Source organism: Alosa sapidissima, chromosome 17, assembly GCF_018492685.1.
Source record: "Alosa sapidissima isolate fAloSap1 chromosome 17, fAloSap1.pri, whole genome shotgun sequence".
Classification (NCBI taxonomy): domain Eukaryota; kingdom Metazoa; phylum Chordata; class Actinopteri; order Clupeiformes; family Clupeidae; genus Alosa; species Alosa sapidissima.
The window spans coordinates 4,154,275-4,171,515 of NC_055973.1; the positions used below are offsets into that span (position 1 = coordinate 4,154,275).

The 17,241-nt window shown below is 48.0% G+C and overlaps 1 protein-coding gene across 6 annotated transcripts in view; it reads right to left on the reverse strand.

Moving 5' to 3' along the window:
* phldb1b (pleckstrin homology-like domain, family B, member 1b) overlaps positions 1 to 17,241 on the reverse strand; it is a 59,818-nt gene that overhangs the window by 24,770 nt on the left and 17,807 nt on the right. For all 6 annotated transcript variants that reach the window (XM_042067868.1, XM_042067866.1, XM_042067864.1 and 3 more), the window contains 3 exons: positions 15,182 to 15,292; positions 10,583 to 12,144; positions 331 to 516 (listed from right to left, as the gene is read on the reverse strand). In XM_042067868.1, coding sequence (XP_041923802.1) covers positions 331 to 516; positions 10,583 to 12,144; positions 15,182 to 15,292 — 1,859 coding nt within the window. The remainder of the gene's footprint in view (positions 1 to 330; positions 517 to 10,582; positions 12,145 to 15,181; positions 15,293 to 17,241) is intronic.

The following is a 17,241-nucleotide window of genomic DNA, read 5'->3' on the forward strand; positions in this document are numbered from 1 at the left end:
GACCGCACGCCACCAACGGCATAAAAGAGCGGCACCTTCTGCTTCCGACATTCCATATCTTAGATTCCGCTATTTTTCCCCCACCTACACTGAACCCTTTCACAGCGCCACCCCGCCACGTCGACTGCGACTAAGTTCCATTTTTGATTGGCGCCGCTCAATGAAATCCATTGTCTGTCAAATGCTTATCTATTGAAGATCTGGGCACTGCCGTGCGAGGGCAAATGACAGAAAGTGTCGGCGCGCACTCATGTCGACGGCGGTTTGTGGCCCGCTTGAAAGTCACTAGTATCCGCAGCACTAGTAGCGGCTATCTGTGGAGTTGCCCACCTCGTGCTGAGTGACCTCCATGCCGCCGCCGTCCTCCTTGTGGTTCTCCTCCAGGCTGCCCCTGTGCCGGCGGGCCGTGCGGGGAGAGCCCATCCTCAGGGTGTCCATGGAGGGGCCCAGCTCGCCCATGTCAGGCTTGTTGTACTCCGCACACAGGTTCAGGATGGTCTCCAGCCTCTGCCGCTCCTGTGGACACGATTGGCAGAAAAGAGCATAAGAAATGAACAGGGTTTTATTTAGCATAGTGAGCATAAAGAACAAGGTCAATATACATCTTTAGAGCATGTGCTCCCATGGAAACAACCCCATGTCCTTGGTCTTTAGCACCACACTCTATCTCTTTGCTCCAGCTCTACCCTCGGGTTAAAAATTTCCAAAAAATGACCAATGGATACTTAAGGAAAACTGCTGAGAGGAGCATTTCCTATCTGTGCCTGTATTTCACATCTCGCAGGATTAGCTGATTTTTTGTGCCTGGTTATTCTGCTGTTGGGAGCACTATATCGGTGGGAAACCCACCACTTAATATTCATCATAAACGCACTGCAGAGAGAGGGGGAGAGAGAGAGGGAGAGAGAGAGAGAGAGAGAGAAAAGATGTCATCATTTTTACGTCGCTAAAATGACAATCTGAGCCTGCTCCTGTGTGTGCTAAACAAACACTCGTGACGTCTGGACAGCTTTATCTGTTTATGTGGGCAGTTTATCTTTTGCTGAGGCCCGTAACAATGGCAACCACTGCTGAGCGCCCAAAGCCAGGCCCTGGCAGAGCCGGCAGTCAGAGTCTCCCCACTTGCCTTTTAACACCATAAAACCCAAGTGTTCCTGGCAGCGGACCGAACCATGGTTCAGCTCAGCCACTGCATTACCCAAACCTGCAATCTGAAATCCTCACGCTCTTATTCTTGGCTCCAGAAGTTTCCACCACTGTGGAGCAGAGTATGTGTGCAGCGCACGATCATGGCTCTTCTGTGCTGACAAAATCAACTTAATCTTCATGTGAACAATTTTCCTCACTCCAAACACACTTCAAACTCCTTTTACAGTAGGCTTCCTGTGATCAAAGCACAAACAGAGGGGCATTTCCACTAATTTGTCACTGAAAGCATCGTTTGTTTTGGGAAAGCACACTGGCCACAAAACAACCCAAGATCAAAACACATTTTACAGTGATTAACATCAATTGCCCCACTAGGGGCTGAGAGGGCTGTTTGACCGATGTTGACAAATTGAGGCCTATATGTAACGGTAGCCAGCTTGTCCGTAGCTGTGCCGTATGTGCGTTGTGCAAACCTCCCTCCCGACGCCTTAAGAGTCGTGCTAGGGAGAGATCTAGCAGCCTGGGCTTTTAGCTTAATCAATAGTGCGCTCTACTCCCGATCAAAGGTGCTGCTGTTTTGGGTTCGAGTCCAGATTGGGTTGGAGCCACACAATTAAAAACAATGCAGATTACAAATTGAGATCCGTACACACAATCCCCCAAAAATGTTCTTTTCAGCTCAATATATACAACTCGGAAGCCCCAAAAGCACAAGTCTTTCAGAAGTGTGTCATAACTAGCCTCATGAGCTTACTTGTCATAACTATCTCGTGAGCTTCAGTTTTCCACTCGCAGATCAGTCTGGCATCTTTCCGATAGAGAAAATTTGGAGCAGTTCGCCAAACGAACGGCCAATCATCGTTGGTTTTAAGGCAGGTTTAGGTGTGACGCAACAAACAACATGACGGCATCCACAGATGAGATGAGCGTAGCTATCGCGCAAGTTTTATCCGAATTAGAAAGTATTCCTGGGGAAGCTGTGAAGCTATGAGTCTCAGCCATGCAGCTGGGAGGAATGAACGACACAGACATCCACCACGGCCGATTCCAGTCCGTAATGGAGGAATATACTTTATTCAGAAGTTTAGGGCCTACCGTGAAAACTTGGTGGGGGATTGTCATTGATGAGGTTCATGTCACACATAAATGGTAAGTTTAAAAATGTTAATATTAAGTTAGGTAACGTAACTAACGTTATGTTAAACGAAGGCATTAGAAGAACACTTCGTTCATCTGATTGGTTGATTTGGCCCATCGAATATACCAACATAGGTGGTGATAGACAGATGGTTTATCCAATCAGCTAACCAGTATTTTCCCCCCTTCCCAAAAGTTCTCCAACGGAAAGTTCCCAGATGGACATGCAGAGAAAATGCGAAGCATCCATCTGGCGGAGTCAGATTATGTCATAACAGCTAGAGACGCATATTCAGTAAAGGATGACCAAGACGGCCTAATTAGGGCAGGTAGGAACCCCAGCAGCGCACCTCAGCAGTTGAGGGAGCCCAAGCTTTGTGATGCCTGCTGCCTGCTGACCTGCATGGGGCTAATGGGCCAGCGTAGCAGGTAGGCCCCGCAAATATTTACACACTTGGCATGGCAGGTTCTGACACGGTTGCCTGGCACCATAAAACAACACAGATTACACACCTTCTGAACCCACCCCCAACCGCCCCAAACCCACCCTAAAAAAAAAAGATGAGAGAAATCATTCTTTCAGAGAGGCGAGTCAGGTTTCCATAACTACCAGGTGACTTCACACATGCTGTCTGCATAAAAGGTGGAATTAGTGTGTTAAGTTGAGGCTTGAAGTGAAAAGTAATGTCTCTTGCCTGCCTCGCTCTTGTTTTTCTTGGCGAGAGCTGTCTCAAAGAAACACAATGCCTGGCTCAAAAACAGCCCCATTCATCGTGTCCTGCCCAGGTTGCCAGGGACAGCCAGTGCCCCGATGAAGACCCATTTGTGCTCCTATCTCAGATCTGCAACCTGTTCTGACAAAGAGCTCTGTGCGCTGCCCCGGGGCATGGCTTAGGCTACGTGCTCTTCCAGATGACATCCATTTGTTTCCTCAGGATAGGAAACTATGGGGCCGTCCCTATCTCAGCGCCTTTCCAAACAAGCAGACCTGCAGTGCTCTGTTCTCAACCATTAATGGTGCACAGCCTACCTGTCCAATACCTCTGGCATCAGACACCCATAGATTACTGTGTGTCTAATGTAATAATATATCTCACAATATAAAACAGCGAGGCTGTGCCATTTAATATAAAGCACTAGCTTCAAGGTGCATTCTAGAGCCTCTTCACACACTGGGTCCTGTACACATGGTACTTAATGGCTATGTATTTGTGCTATATTGTGTTCCACTTGCGTAACTTTGAATAAAATGTTGTGTAGTGTGTACCATAGTGAAAAGCAGTGCCAGCCTGAGAGGAAGAAAATACATCTAAGTAAGTAGAGAGAGCAGAGGAGAGAAAGGTCACGCACATTTTATCCTGGGAGAGAATGGGACGGCTGCCCTCTGTCAAAAGCTGTCAGGAGATAGATGAACAAAAACAAGCTGCCCCTACACAAACACACACACATACACACACACAAAGAGACAGAGAAAGAGAGAAAGAGAGAAAGAGAGAGAGAGAGAGAGAGAGAGAGAGAGAGAGAGAGAGAGAGAGAGAGAGAGAGACAGAGACAAACACTACCAGGTCCCATCCAAACTCCTACCCAACTACCTGCCTGCCAATTGAGGCTGTCCTCTTACTTCCATGTTAATAGTTTACTTAGCACTTGTCAACCATTACTGCAACCCTCTGGAGATTCCACCCTCTAGTTCACAATAGGCACTTTCATGGTGATTCAGGACAGCTTTGTACAACAGTGACTGCCAAATACTACATAATAAAGTAAGTAAGTAAGTGAGCATTCTGTTGATAAAGCACATTGGAAACATATGAATAGGAATAATAATTATTTAGGTTAACAAATTAGAAAACATTTCTGGTGCTATTTGCTAGTTTTCCACAGCCCCAGTGCAGTATTGTTAGATGCTATTTATCAAAATAGCTGAGTGGCCCTTCCCCTCCACACCACCCCCACCCACCTACCCAGTCACCACCACCCACACCACCTCCACCCATACCCAGCCACCACCACCCACACCACCTCCACCCACCTACCCAGCCACCACCATCATCCACCTACTGCAAGCTAGCGCTGTTGGTCAAGCATAAGGCCCTGACTGCAGTGGGTCCGCAACTGAAGCGATCTGTTTGTGTCGCACGTTTTAGAAGACTGGTCTAATTTTTGTGAACGTGTGCACGTAATCATCGCCTGGTGTAGCCGGTTCCATCGATTATAGCAGAAGCTTATTGTTGCCGCAGATGCTCCACGAGCGGAATGTTTCAGTTATGTGCCTGGAGCGGCCTCCCTATAAGGCCTGGCCAGTCCATTCAGCTAGTGAACAGCAAACACTGTTTGAGAGCGGCCACATAACAGAGGCAAGCAGCAGACCGCGCAGACGCGGCTGCTTCAGGGGGCACTCTGGCAGGGAGCGAGTGTCAGGCCCAGTCCTGCTGCTGTCTGTCTTCAGTGGTGTTGGAGGAGGTGTGGTTGATGTGGAGACGGAGGTAGAGGAGAGGAGAGGAGAGAGAGGAGAGGAGAGAGAGGAGAGGAGAGAGAAGAGAGGAGAGGAGAGGAGAGGAGAAGAGAGAAGAGGAGAGGAGAGGAGAGGAGAAGAGAGGAGAGAGAGGAGAGGAGAGGAGAAGAGAGGAGAGGAGAAGAGAGGAGAGAGAGGAGAGAGAGGAGAGGAGAGAGAAGAGAGGAGAGGAGAGGAGAGGAGAGGAGAAGAGAGGAGAGAGAGGAGAGGAGAGGAGAAGAGAGGAGAGGAGAAGAGAGGAGAGAGAGGAGAGAGAGGAGAGGAGAGAGAAGAGAGGAGAGGAGAGGAGAGGAGAGGAGAGAGGAGAGGAGAGGAGAGGAGAGGAGAGAGAGGAGAAGAGAGGAAGAGAGAGGAGAGGAGAGGAGAGGAGAGGAGAGGAGAAGAGAGGAGAGAGAGGAGAGGAGAGGAGAGGAGAAGAGTCCGAGGCAGGGAGGGGGGATGAAAGGGAAGAGTGGAGGGCTGCCACAGAGACATTCCTGTGCGCTAATTTTCCCTGAGCTATTGTTTCCAGGCATTCCTTTCCCCCCTCACAGGCACGCTCCACACACCGCCCCCTCACACACCCACACACATACATACACACATACAAGCGCACGCGTACACCAACACACACATGCGCAAGCGCACACACACACGTGCACAGACACACACGCACCCCCCTCCTCTGTCTTATTTCTTCTTCTCTCTCTCTCTCTCCTCTCTCTCTCTCTCTCCTCTCTTCTCAGAGTGTCTTCTCTCTCTTCTCTCTCTCTCTGCTCAGTGTCTTCTCTCTCTTCTCTCTCTCTTCTTCTCTGCTCAGAGTGTCTTCTCTCACTCTTCTCTCCTCTTCTCTCTCTGCTCAGTGTGTCTTTTCTCTCCTCTTCTCCCCTCATCCCTCGCTCTGCCTCACCTCTGAGCAGAAGCTCATTTCATCTCCCTTGTAGCTCTAACTACTTCCTTGTTGAAACTGTTGAATCGCACATGACAGTTAGCTGGCGGAGGATGCCGTGCCTGACCATGCGTCACATCCTGTCGTCCACAAACTTATTTTGTTAATTATTGTCACAATCTGGTTCACAATCAGTGGGATTTTCCTTCAGCTTTAAACCCTACCGAAAGCAGCGCTATCAGCTTGTTTCGTAATTTGAACCACACAAAGGGTTCTTGAAGAACAGCCTGGGGAAAGAGAGCCCAATCTTGTCACAACAGAGGTCTATTCATCTTTCTCAATGTTTCACTTCAAAGCAAGAGTTTTTTCATATCATTATGATCTCCATCATTACCATATCACAAGGTCCCTCACACTACATAGGAAGAGCGAAAACAGGAGCCCAGGAGACATGATTCTCAGTTCAGGAGTTCAGGAGCCCACTTAGAGCCACTGCCATGTTGACTTAGTCGTCCCATTCAAACCATTATTTAGTGCCTAGCTGAAAATGCAGCATGGTAATCAGAGTCCTACTATGAGGATTTCCTCATAGTAAAGGGGCCAGGCACTTGGCCAAGCGGACAGATGTGATTAGAGATACGCTAATGTTTTAAATACCTGATGCCACTTCATTTCCAGAGCAACTGGAGAATCACATGGCATCGGTGCCAAATGAGAAGTGGGAACAGCTGTGACCGTGGGTGGCCAGGCCTGACCAGGTAGTTACTGTAAGGGCCATTTTGCTTTTGTTGTAAGCCACAATCACTTTTGCGTCACTTTTGTTTTCATGTTAATTTCTATGCATCTATTGGTACAAACCCTCAAGCAGATGTTTATAGAGCATCCTAAATTATATGTGCAGTTGGGGTAATTTAGAAGACTAATGTATTACCTGGGTAGGTGTGAAGTCTGTCATGAATTCAGATGCTGTAAACATCTCATAATAGCAGTTTAAGATGGACATCATTGCAAAGCCCTAGTGTCAGTTAGGAGAGGGACCCTATTAACAGAACCCAGGTCTCCACAGCGACCGTAAATGAGCTATTAGCCGTGGCTTACATGTTGATTTTGCAAATTTTCTTCAGCTATGAGGTTAAAGCGACGGTTCGGAGTAATTTCACCCTAGGGTCCTTTGCACCATGACCCTGAGCCAAACACCCTCCCAGAACCTGTTTTCCTTTGGTCGAACCCTGGTCCAGTAGCGCTGTCAGAAACGAATGACTTTCTGCAGTAATGCAGTAGTGCAAAGGACCCCAGGGTGAAATTACTCCGAACCATCGCTTTAATACACGGGGGCAGTTAATATGGTATTAAATATGGTTTTGTTTCTTTTAACTTGCATAAAACACTGTCCTGCAGCTTAGACACAATGTGGCTAATACACAGGAAATTACTGTGTATTTGTTGATCCAGCACAGAACGGATTCAGCCCTGTTACTAAGCAACTGTTGACCACTAATTCACAGGTCAGCGCAGTTCACCTATCCCCACCGAGACCGACAGCCTTTGGCAGAGTTTTCATGGACATATGAATGGAGACACCGCTAGGGATACCTACCTGGCTAAATCTGGACTTAGATTTAGGCCAAAATAGAGGGCATAATTTGTGGAAGATTAAAACTCCATTTACATTCTTTGTATCTATCTATGGCAAAGGGAATTTGTCAAATTGAATCACACAGATTGAATCGATTCGATTCTCTCGTCCTTGATTCTATGCGAGTAGTTCTTATTGCTGCACTAACATGTCGCACTGTACCTTGATTGTTTCCCCTTTTTGCAAATCGCTTTGGAGAAAACGTTAAAAGACTAAATGTAAATGTAAATGCTAACATAGTATGGCAACACATAAGGTCACAGCTGGTCGTAAAACAGAGAAAACTGTCCATTTGTAAAGCATGGTCCACTCCAGTCCACTGCCATCTCATACATATGGTGGTGGGAGCTCTTACAGTGAGAGGAGGCTAGCCTCGACACGCAGATAAATAACGATCAGGGTCGAAGGGCATCTTAACCATCCAATTCAGCTCAAATAAATTCAATTCAATTCACTTCAATTTCTCTGATACTATTAATTGGCCATTACTTCAAAGCGCTTCATAGAAGCCAGGGCTGTTATTAGGTCCTCTGCACAACGCAGGGATGAGCTGATTAGTTCAGTCAGATCTAGGCAGGCTAAGGGCAGAGATCTGACCACACGCAAACGCAGGGGTTCTGTCTGGGTGATTTCTGGGCCTGACCACAGCAGTCTGCGAGGGGGGAGGTTGGTTTCTGATGATACTGTATGTTTTGTGTTCATTCTAACTAGCTGCTGCCTTTCTTGGCCAGGGCTCACTTGGAAAAGAGACTTCTGTCTCAATGTGACTACCCTGGTTAAACAAAGGATAAATCAAATCAAATAATAATAAAAAAAAAAAAAAACATTACAACCAGGGCAGGTCAAAAGTGCACAATGTGGGCGTACTGAAACGAGTGTACAGAGTGTGGGAGTCAAAGAAATCAAAGTGTAAATTTTGCATTTGACAACAAAAAACGCTACGTACTAACACTAGGCTTAAGCTGCAAGTTCCCACAGACATCACAAACAATCAGTGTAAGAATTCAAGAATGTAGCACCACATGCAATTACTTCTGATGAATTCCAAACATAAACATCCATAACATGGATAAGCAATGTCCATAAGGGTGTGGAAGAAAGCTAGTAATCTAAAACATATTCTTCTCTTCAAGTCCACATGGCACATAAGCTGTTTGTAAAAGCAATGGCTAGATTACTGATCTTCCCTTAAAGTTCGGGCAGAACGAGGGATTTGACACTGACCCAGATAATCAGCTGAAGAAGAAAAAAATCTCTTTCTCACACACTCTCTCTCTCTCTCTCTGTCTCCTCTTCTCCCTCACTCTCTCTCTTTCTCCCATAATAACCTGACCACCAACACAGAGAAACAGATAAGATACAGAACCCAGCAAAAGCCCACAAATTATCAGCCTTTATCTTTTATCAGCATCAGCACGGAGAGAGGCAGGAGAGGAGAGGAGAGGAGAGGAGAGGAGAGGAGAGGAGAGAACAGCACACAGCTGAAATCAAATTACTCCTAGTCTGTCTGCATGGTAAGAAGAGTAAGAGCCAAGCACTGAGGACATGGCAAATAGAGAGCCAAGGGGGGACACCACGTCAAAGCTGTCCTCCACATCGAGCACACTGGGGACAACAAACATTAAAGAGTGACTAAGACAAAGTAACTAAACTTTGCCAATGAGCTCATCTGTGCTAAAAACAGATGTGATTGGCTTGCGCTGAGCTTTTAGTTGCCTTCATATTGACTGTGGCAGCGGCACTCGGGGCAGGGGATGGTGCTCGTCTAATGTAATGGAAACATGACTTCACTCCCCGGAGCCCTGAGCGGAGAGTTGAGGTCAGCTCCGGGAAGGACTTGCGTTCTACTCGGCATACTGCAAACAGCACTCCAGTGCCAGAGAACATTCATCAGCCCAGTTCTACCCAGAGATATGCACTGAGTGAGCCAGTGTGTGTGTGTGTGTGTGTGTGTGTGTGTTTAAGTGCGTGTGTATGTCCAACCTTGTGCCTGGCAGAAACAGGGTAAAAATATACAAAGTACATCAAATTCAGCTCACTGATAAGAACATGTATGTTGGAGCTGTAGAAAGGTATTCATTCCAGCTAGCCACAGACTTTGGTCTGATAGCCTTGCTAGGGAACACTTACACACACTACTTAGACTTTGGTCTGGTAGCCTTGCTAGGGAACACTTACACACACTGCTTATATTCCTGCTTCTCATGCTGCTCTGCTGTTTTTAAGAGGCACCATTTAAAGATGAGAATCTACATGGCTGAAGTTAAGCATGTCATTTATTGAAAGGAATTCTGGGAATGCGCTGCTGTGTTCTGTGAGTATTGCACTGTGACACTGTCATTGACAAACAGGAAATTACTTCTTTAAATGATTGAGAATGTCCTTTTTTAGGACACTGGCCCAGGCTCTAAATAGACCCAAGCCACTAACCCTCAATTTTAGAGCTCCTCATTTTAAGGTTCATATTTGGCAACGGCTAACGAGGATGGTGTTGCAAAATATAGCAGAAAATAACTCTAAGTGTGAAATCTGTACAGTAAAAGGCAATAAGCTATAGCATATACCAGTCTTTCCCACTATTGAGAAGCTATATGAGAAACAGTCAGGCACTATGCATGGCCCAAGTCCAGGGAGAGTAATGTTTACACTAGACAAGTCACAGCCTCGCTCTCTGTACACAAAAGGGGGCCCTTCACCTAGGTGCCCCAGGATCCGCCCGACACCTAATTGAGCTCCAAAAGCAGGCTTTTAGGCCTGCATTGCTGAGATACTCCCCCCCTCTTCAGCTGAAAGAAAAGCACGACACAATGAAATGAATCACCATTCATCGACTTAACCGCAACAAAACAGCAGCTCCGAGAGAGAATTTTATGGCCGTTCTTCACGACCTTATGACCTGACCCTTCCCTAAGGTCTAGAAAATACCACTGGCTTGAAAAGAGCACAGCTAACCTCAAGCAAAAAAGGGCTCTGTGTTTTCTCAGTAGCCACAGCATGGTGCTAGTAGGTCCAAGTAGGCCAAGGTCAAGAGGTCATCTCACAAGGTCATCTCACAGGGGCAAATCAAAGCACACCACATTACACAGGATTCAGAGCAGCAAAAAAACAAGTGCCTCAACAACACAGTTGAGTTTAGATTTAGGGGAAGGGCACATAAGATTCTTTCTCATGTCTTCAAAATGACAAAAAAAGAAGTGCTTCTCCTACAACATGGCTTAGTTTAGATGTTGGGGAGGTTTCGGGGGAAAGGGCAAAACGCGCTGAAGGCCGAACTCACCAGTCGCTCCATCTCCTGCTCGCGGAGACGCTCGGTGTGCTGTCGCCGGTGGTACTCCAGCAGCTCGTCCTCGTTGTCGCTGATCTCCGAGATGCTGTTCTTTCGCTGCCTCATGCCCGGGTGCACCAGCCGCGGGTCGTGGAGCTCGCTGGACATCTTGCGGTGGCTCCGGGGGCTGGCGAGGGGGGAGGAGCCGGGCAGCGAGCCCAGGCTGAAGGAGGGTGACAGCGGGTTGGGGCAGCTGGCCTTCCTGCCCCGGCCGCCCTCACCCGGGCCGAGCAGACCCGAAGTGGGCGAGGGGCTCCGTGCCCGGACCAGCCGCGGGCTGAACTGCTCCTCGGGGGAGAAGGCCCCGACTCCACCCGCCGCCGCCTTGCGTCCAAGCCGGGGGCTTTCGGGGACCAGCTTGGCCAAGGCACTCTCTGGGGTCCTCAGGGTGGACAGGGTGGGGACCCCTCGGCGGGAGAGGGAGGGGGACAGGGGCGGGAGGTCACGCATGCTACTGGTCAGGCTGCTGATGCTCCCGCTGTCCATCTCCAAGTTGCGGCGCGCCAGCCGAGGACTCTTTGGGGACTGCAGCATGGCCGAATGCTGCTGCTGCTGCTGCGGCGACTGCTGGATCTGAGCGCTGCCGCCCTGGACGATGTGGACGATCGGGTCCAGGGGCGGCTGGAAGGCGCGGGACGACGGAAGTGGAAGAGAGGACATGGAGGTGGGGGAGTAGTCCACCTGGGGCTGCTCGCGGAACACACACGCCGGACGCTCCTGAGCAGCGGCGGCCCGCTTCATGCGCGGGCTGGAGGGGGAGGATGACAGCGACCCACTGGGCAGTTTGGGCGAGGACCTGTGGCTACCGGGCACCCCTATCCGCCCCACAGACTGGGGGTCGCTGGGAGGTGAGATGGAGACGGTTGGAAACATGTGGACATGCCTCTGGATCTCCGGATCCTTCCCTGCGGAGCCGTCCTGATTCACGTTGCGGCGGGCGGGCTTGGGGCTCGGGGGCGTCTCCAGCAAGGCCTTCCTCTGGAAGCGGGGGCTCTCCGGAACCTTCTGTCCGCCGGTGAAGACGGACAGGGGGGCGAGCGGCTGAGGGACGGGGGGCTGGCTAGTGAAGTTGTAACTGGAGGACCTGAGAGGCACGGGGGGGAGAGGAGAGTCCTGGTCCTGACCGCCACCGCCGCCGCCGTGCAAGGGGCTGTTGAAGCTCCCGCTGCTGACCGGCGAGGGGGACGAGAGCGGGGAGAACGGGGGTGAGGTATTCTCATAGCTGGAGCCCACAGACATGGCGCCGGGGCTGGTGGGGGGGGACAGGTAGCAGCCCCCGCCGTTCACCACCGGGGACAGCTGTGACCGGGAGGCGGGCTGGCCGTACGGCTCTTTGGGCTGAGCGGAGGAGGAAGGCTGGGGGTCTTCCATGGCTAACGAGTCCATAATGTCCTGCAGGTCCCTCTCAATGGAGCTGACGATGGCACTGTGCTCAGGGTGCACTTTCGTACGGGGGGGAGAGTGCAAGTCCGGCTGACCTGGTGGATAGTTCCCATTGACTAGGCCCTTGGGGTCTGCAAGGAAGAGACACAATGTTAAGACAGGGATGACCCCCAGACAATTAAAATGACCAAAGACTCCAATTCAATAGCACCACACCCATTACCCTTACACTGGCTATGAAGGGAATTAAATATCATCATTCTGAAAAGCACTTACAGAGAACAAGAAATCACCAGGATTGGCAGAGGTACTTCGCTCTCATAAAGAGCCTGGTTTTATTTATGACACAAGCTTTTACTGCAGCTACCTGCATCCGATGCTGGACCCTTCTAGAACAGCCCACCAAGTCATGTGCATCATATGATTAAAAGCCCCACACAGCCTTTCCAAGTGCAGGATTAATTAGCCTGTTAATATTCACTGACTAAATTGAGACGTACGAGGGGGGAACCCCCATCTATTCCTATATATCTCTATTACTGGAGGTATGGAAGGCAAGCAACTGAGTTCAACTCCAAATAATTGATGAAATGCATGAATCAGAATATTGTGATGACATGGACATTGCACAAGCATAAGCAGTAGCTATTATAGTGGGAGGAATGGGAAATATAAACAGGGGTTTTAGAGATGTGAATGAAAGGTTTGTCATTGAATCTTTTGCTTGGAGGATTCTACAGGGGTTGAACAGTTTACCCTGATCCACCCCTCCTCCCCATTCTGGTTCTCACGAAAGTCCTAACAAATAATGCATAAACACCGTGTGCACTTGAGACAGTTGCATGGCCTTGGCTGTTAGACTGAACAGCATGACCCGTTAAATCTACACACACGACCTTTTTGCGCTGAGGTTATCCATGTATTTAAATTGCATTCGTGTGTTTGTCAAATAGAAATCAGCCTCGCATGACTGGATACTGGAGTAGGCTATAACTAAACAGCGAACCATCACCGTTCATATGATTTAACAAATGAAAAATGTGTTACACATAAAATCATGAATTCGTTTGTCAGATGTGGTGCTGTCAGTCTTACCGGCGCAACGCAAACGGCATGTTATCAGCCAATCGTTCACACGAATGGCTTGAAAATGCAAGGCTTCGGTTGCATATGTCTCTGTGTGGTTTCATACGGTGGAAAATGAGCGTCAATAATAATCGATACTTACATTTAAGGATAAGCTTACGCCTATGCCATTTTGGGTAGATTATTAGCGGGTTCGACGAAGAAGGGGCGTTTGTTTCAATCTGTTGAAGAAGACTACCCGGTACACGGGGCGCCCGCGGCAAGAAAAGGCAATGCCGACGATTTTCCAGCTGGGTTTCGTATGGTAGACACTGCTGGCCCAGCGTTTGTTTCCCCCTCCCTCCTCTGTCCACGGTGCTGATGTGACGGCGCGAGAGTTTAACGGGGGCGGGAACAATTCCTGCATTCCACTTTTTTATTCTTAAAGAGCCAAGGGACATTTTCTTCCAATGACGTAAATGTTACCCACATTGACAAATGCAATAACGCAAAGCAAGGTGGCGACAAAAGAGAACGTTGGTGATATCTGAGGCGCGTGATATTGGTTTCTCATCATAACTATAAAATGATCCATCACTGGAAATAGCTTCTTTGACAACCAAAAACAGAAACATGTCATGTAAAAATGATAAAGAAATGTACCGTGCATTCACTATGAATGTGACAATGCAAGGGGTTACTTACTACAGTCTGCACAGTGCAACAGTTGTCAATGTAAAGCACAAGAGGTATGACATGCAAGACAGAGTTTGCATAATGTGTGCGTGTGTGCGTTTGGGGGGTTTCACATGTAAAAATAGCGATGGTAAGAGATATCCTTCCTTTAAATAAACTCTGCACAGCCAACAAAGCTGTCTGGACGTGGCAGTGTGTGTGCAGGACAGGAAGTGCCCTTAGCTGTGAGGGACTCCTGCCCTGCTGCAAGTGGAGGCTCTTCTTCCCAAAACAAAAAGCACAGGGTTTCAACTCAGAACAACACAGTATGACTTGGAGTCAAAGTACCCACAGCCCTGATTCCTGCTGGTCAGGTGTGCATGCTAAGTTAAAACTAATCTTTTCACTGACTTTGGTGACACCATTCAGTGGTGACAGTAGCCTTCCCAACACTACTGTATTTATAATTGCAGATAGAAAGTTTAGTAAAGGTAAGCTGTGAGGGCCACAGAGCCTGACTGGACAGATGTGGTGTGTGTGTGTGTGTGTGTGTACCGTATGTGTGTGTGTGTGTGTGTGGACACTATGTGTTAACTGCTTTGCAATAATGTTATGCCTATAAATAAAATGTAGGCCTACATGGTCAATATTGAGTGTGATTTCATCAAAACAAATACACATACAAATACAATTTGAATAATTTAGACATTCCATTAAAAACTTTACCTTACCAACACTCAGTAATAAAATGTGAATAAATACTTTGAAATAATTTGAAAGTGCTGGCCAAGTTGCCTGATAATACTAATCACAGAATGAGCTATTTTGCCTGGAGACGGGGGTTGCCAGGGTGGACATCCTGTGCTACCTGTGTGGGGTGGACCTTCAGGCTGCCCTTGGGCAGTGTTGCCTTGCATATTTTCTGGGTGCCCATGGAAAGAGTCGTACTCGCTGCTGAACTCCATAACCTCGGCGGCTAAAGCACAGGCTGTGCTGTCTAACTGTATGTTTTCACAAAAGAGACCCGAGTGCACAAACAGAATGGGCTTAATTAAGGGAAGTGAATGTGAAAAGAGAGTGCTCCCTGTTGAAAAGCGTGCCGTAAACACACACACACATGTTTTTGTCCATTAACAAACACAACACTGACCAAAAACAGGACAAAAGCCAAATTGTGGATTTATGTGTATGTGTGTATCTTCTTAAAAGGTCAAACACACATGAGCAGCTGCTAATAACATCATGCTAACTGTATGCTAACACCCTAACTGCATGTTAAGACATAAAAGCGCTATTAGCTAAATGCTGTGCATACTGGGTGTGTGGACACTGTCATCAGCGTTTCAGTGACTCTCTCTGAGGTGTTATTTAGTGCACTGTGTGTGTGATATGGGCAGCCGTATACGGTGTTACCGTGTCCGGTGTTACCTGAGTGGAGAGAGGACCGGCTAGCCTCGGGCATCATGCTCTTCATTCCAGAGGCCTCCTCGGGGTGGTTAAAACGGAAGACGGAGGCCTGGCCCAGACACAGCATGCAGCCTGTGGAGGAGTGGTTGGAGTGAGCTAGTGCTGAAGCCTGCGTGGGCCTCATGGAGAAGTGTTTCTTGGTGAATACCAAGCATCGTAAAATGAATATCTCTCACTGCCTTAACCTCAGTCTCAACAGAGAAGGGTACATTTGCAGAGGTTAAGGGAGTGACTGAGGAACAGTGACAGTCCTGAATCAATCAAGTAGTCTTGTATTGCAAAGCTATTTTAGCATAACCCTAGGCATGGCAGATTGACTTAACATTTCAGTAATTAACATTTCATTCTCAGAAATCACCTCATGAAATATTACTAGGCATGACATGTTGTACATGTATGTTTTGATAAGTAGTTACACTGTGGAAATAGGATGTAAGTGATCATGGCTGCCCAGTCAAGATGCCATATGCTGACAGTAAGTCCACTTCTGAAGGAGTCTTGGTGGACCAGGGGGCAATACAGGCAATACAGACTTCATGGAAACATTTCAATCACAGCAGATGTGCAGTGGACAAAAGGGTGCCAGATGCTCTTTTGTTCCACACACACACTCACTTGATTACTCGACAGGGCAGGCGCTGACAGGATGTGAGGTAAGCAGAACACTGGGAGCTCAACAAAACTCTATCGCCATGGTAACCATCACAAGCAAACAGTTTGGCTTTTCCTGATAGTCAGTTCTCTACTCATTCAACACACTCTTCTCCGCTAAGCACACACCTGAGACCATAAAGCAACATTTGACTGTCTTTTATCAACCTTTTATATACTTACACAGTTCTCTATTGTGAGGTGGGATTCTGAAGAGGAAATCCCCTTGAGAATACATCCAAAGACACCATTGTTGTATACGACAAACTTTATTCTTCAATCGTTTAGCTGTTGCTCAGTCCTAGCACGCAGAGTGAAAGCTGTGTCATCTAGACCCATGTGAATACAAACTGCTGATATGACAGGGTCGAGACTGTCATTTCTGCACATTCCAAAACAGAAGGAACCATGATTGTCTGTGTTGATTATCACTGGCACTATCTGTGGAGGATTTTCACTCATGCCTGACAACACACCCAGTGAAATAATACACCCAGAGGCAACTGTGACAGTCTCGCCACTTGTTTATTTACTTGTCAAGACACTACATGTCTGCTCATCTGGCTTGAATGTAACAGATCTTCAATCATTTGCTGTCTTGGAAAACCACATTTGTCTATACAGAATGGAGTTTGTAAAGCACCTTGCAATGTCTACCCCTTGGCCTTGCTCACTAAGACTGAACAATCCCGCTGATTTAAAAAAACACGGCTCTTAACACTAATGGCCCACACTGTCATCAAGGTCACCATTACCACTAAGGGCAGCTTTGTATATTTATCCATTTTGACGCCACGAGTGCTGCCAGATGACCTGAAGTTTGTCCTTCCTCTGCTTCTGATGTTGGCTGCAGCGCTGCCACTGTGACTGAGGCTTTGCCAGAGAGGCTCACACAAGGACACGATCACATCACACGAGGGCACAGGGGCTTCTCCTGTCCTCACTGATCCCAGTCCGTGACTACACTTACAAATCCACAAAACATGACTATGGACATCTCGCCTTGCCTCAGTATCAGTTGTTTCCGGCAATACACACATCTACTGATAACATGAAACACTGCGTTTATGTAATCAAGCTTAAACTTGTATTATGAACTCAAGACTGAATTCCCTTCACGTTGCTGTGGAGCTGGGAGCGGCAGGTCCTTCGGAGAAACCTGGCAAGCACCTGGATGGGTGCTGAGGCCTTTGTTGTTCCTCAGGCCTGTTATCTCTGCCAGTAATTACAGAGTGTGCAGATCACAGAGCTCCTCTGACCTTTGTTAAAATGAAAACCTAGCCACGGGGCACAAGCTTGGCTGGCTCAGTAGCATTTGACTTTCAATGCAGACTCAAGTGTGTGTGTGTGTGTGGGGGGGGGGGGGGGGG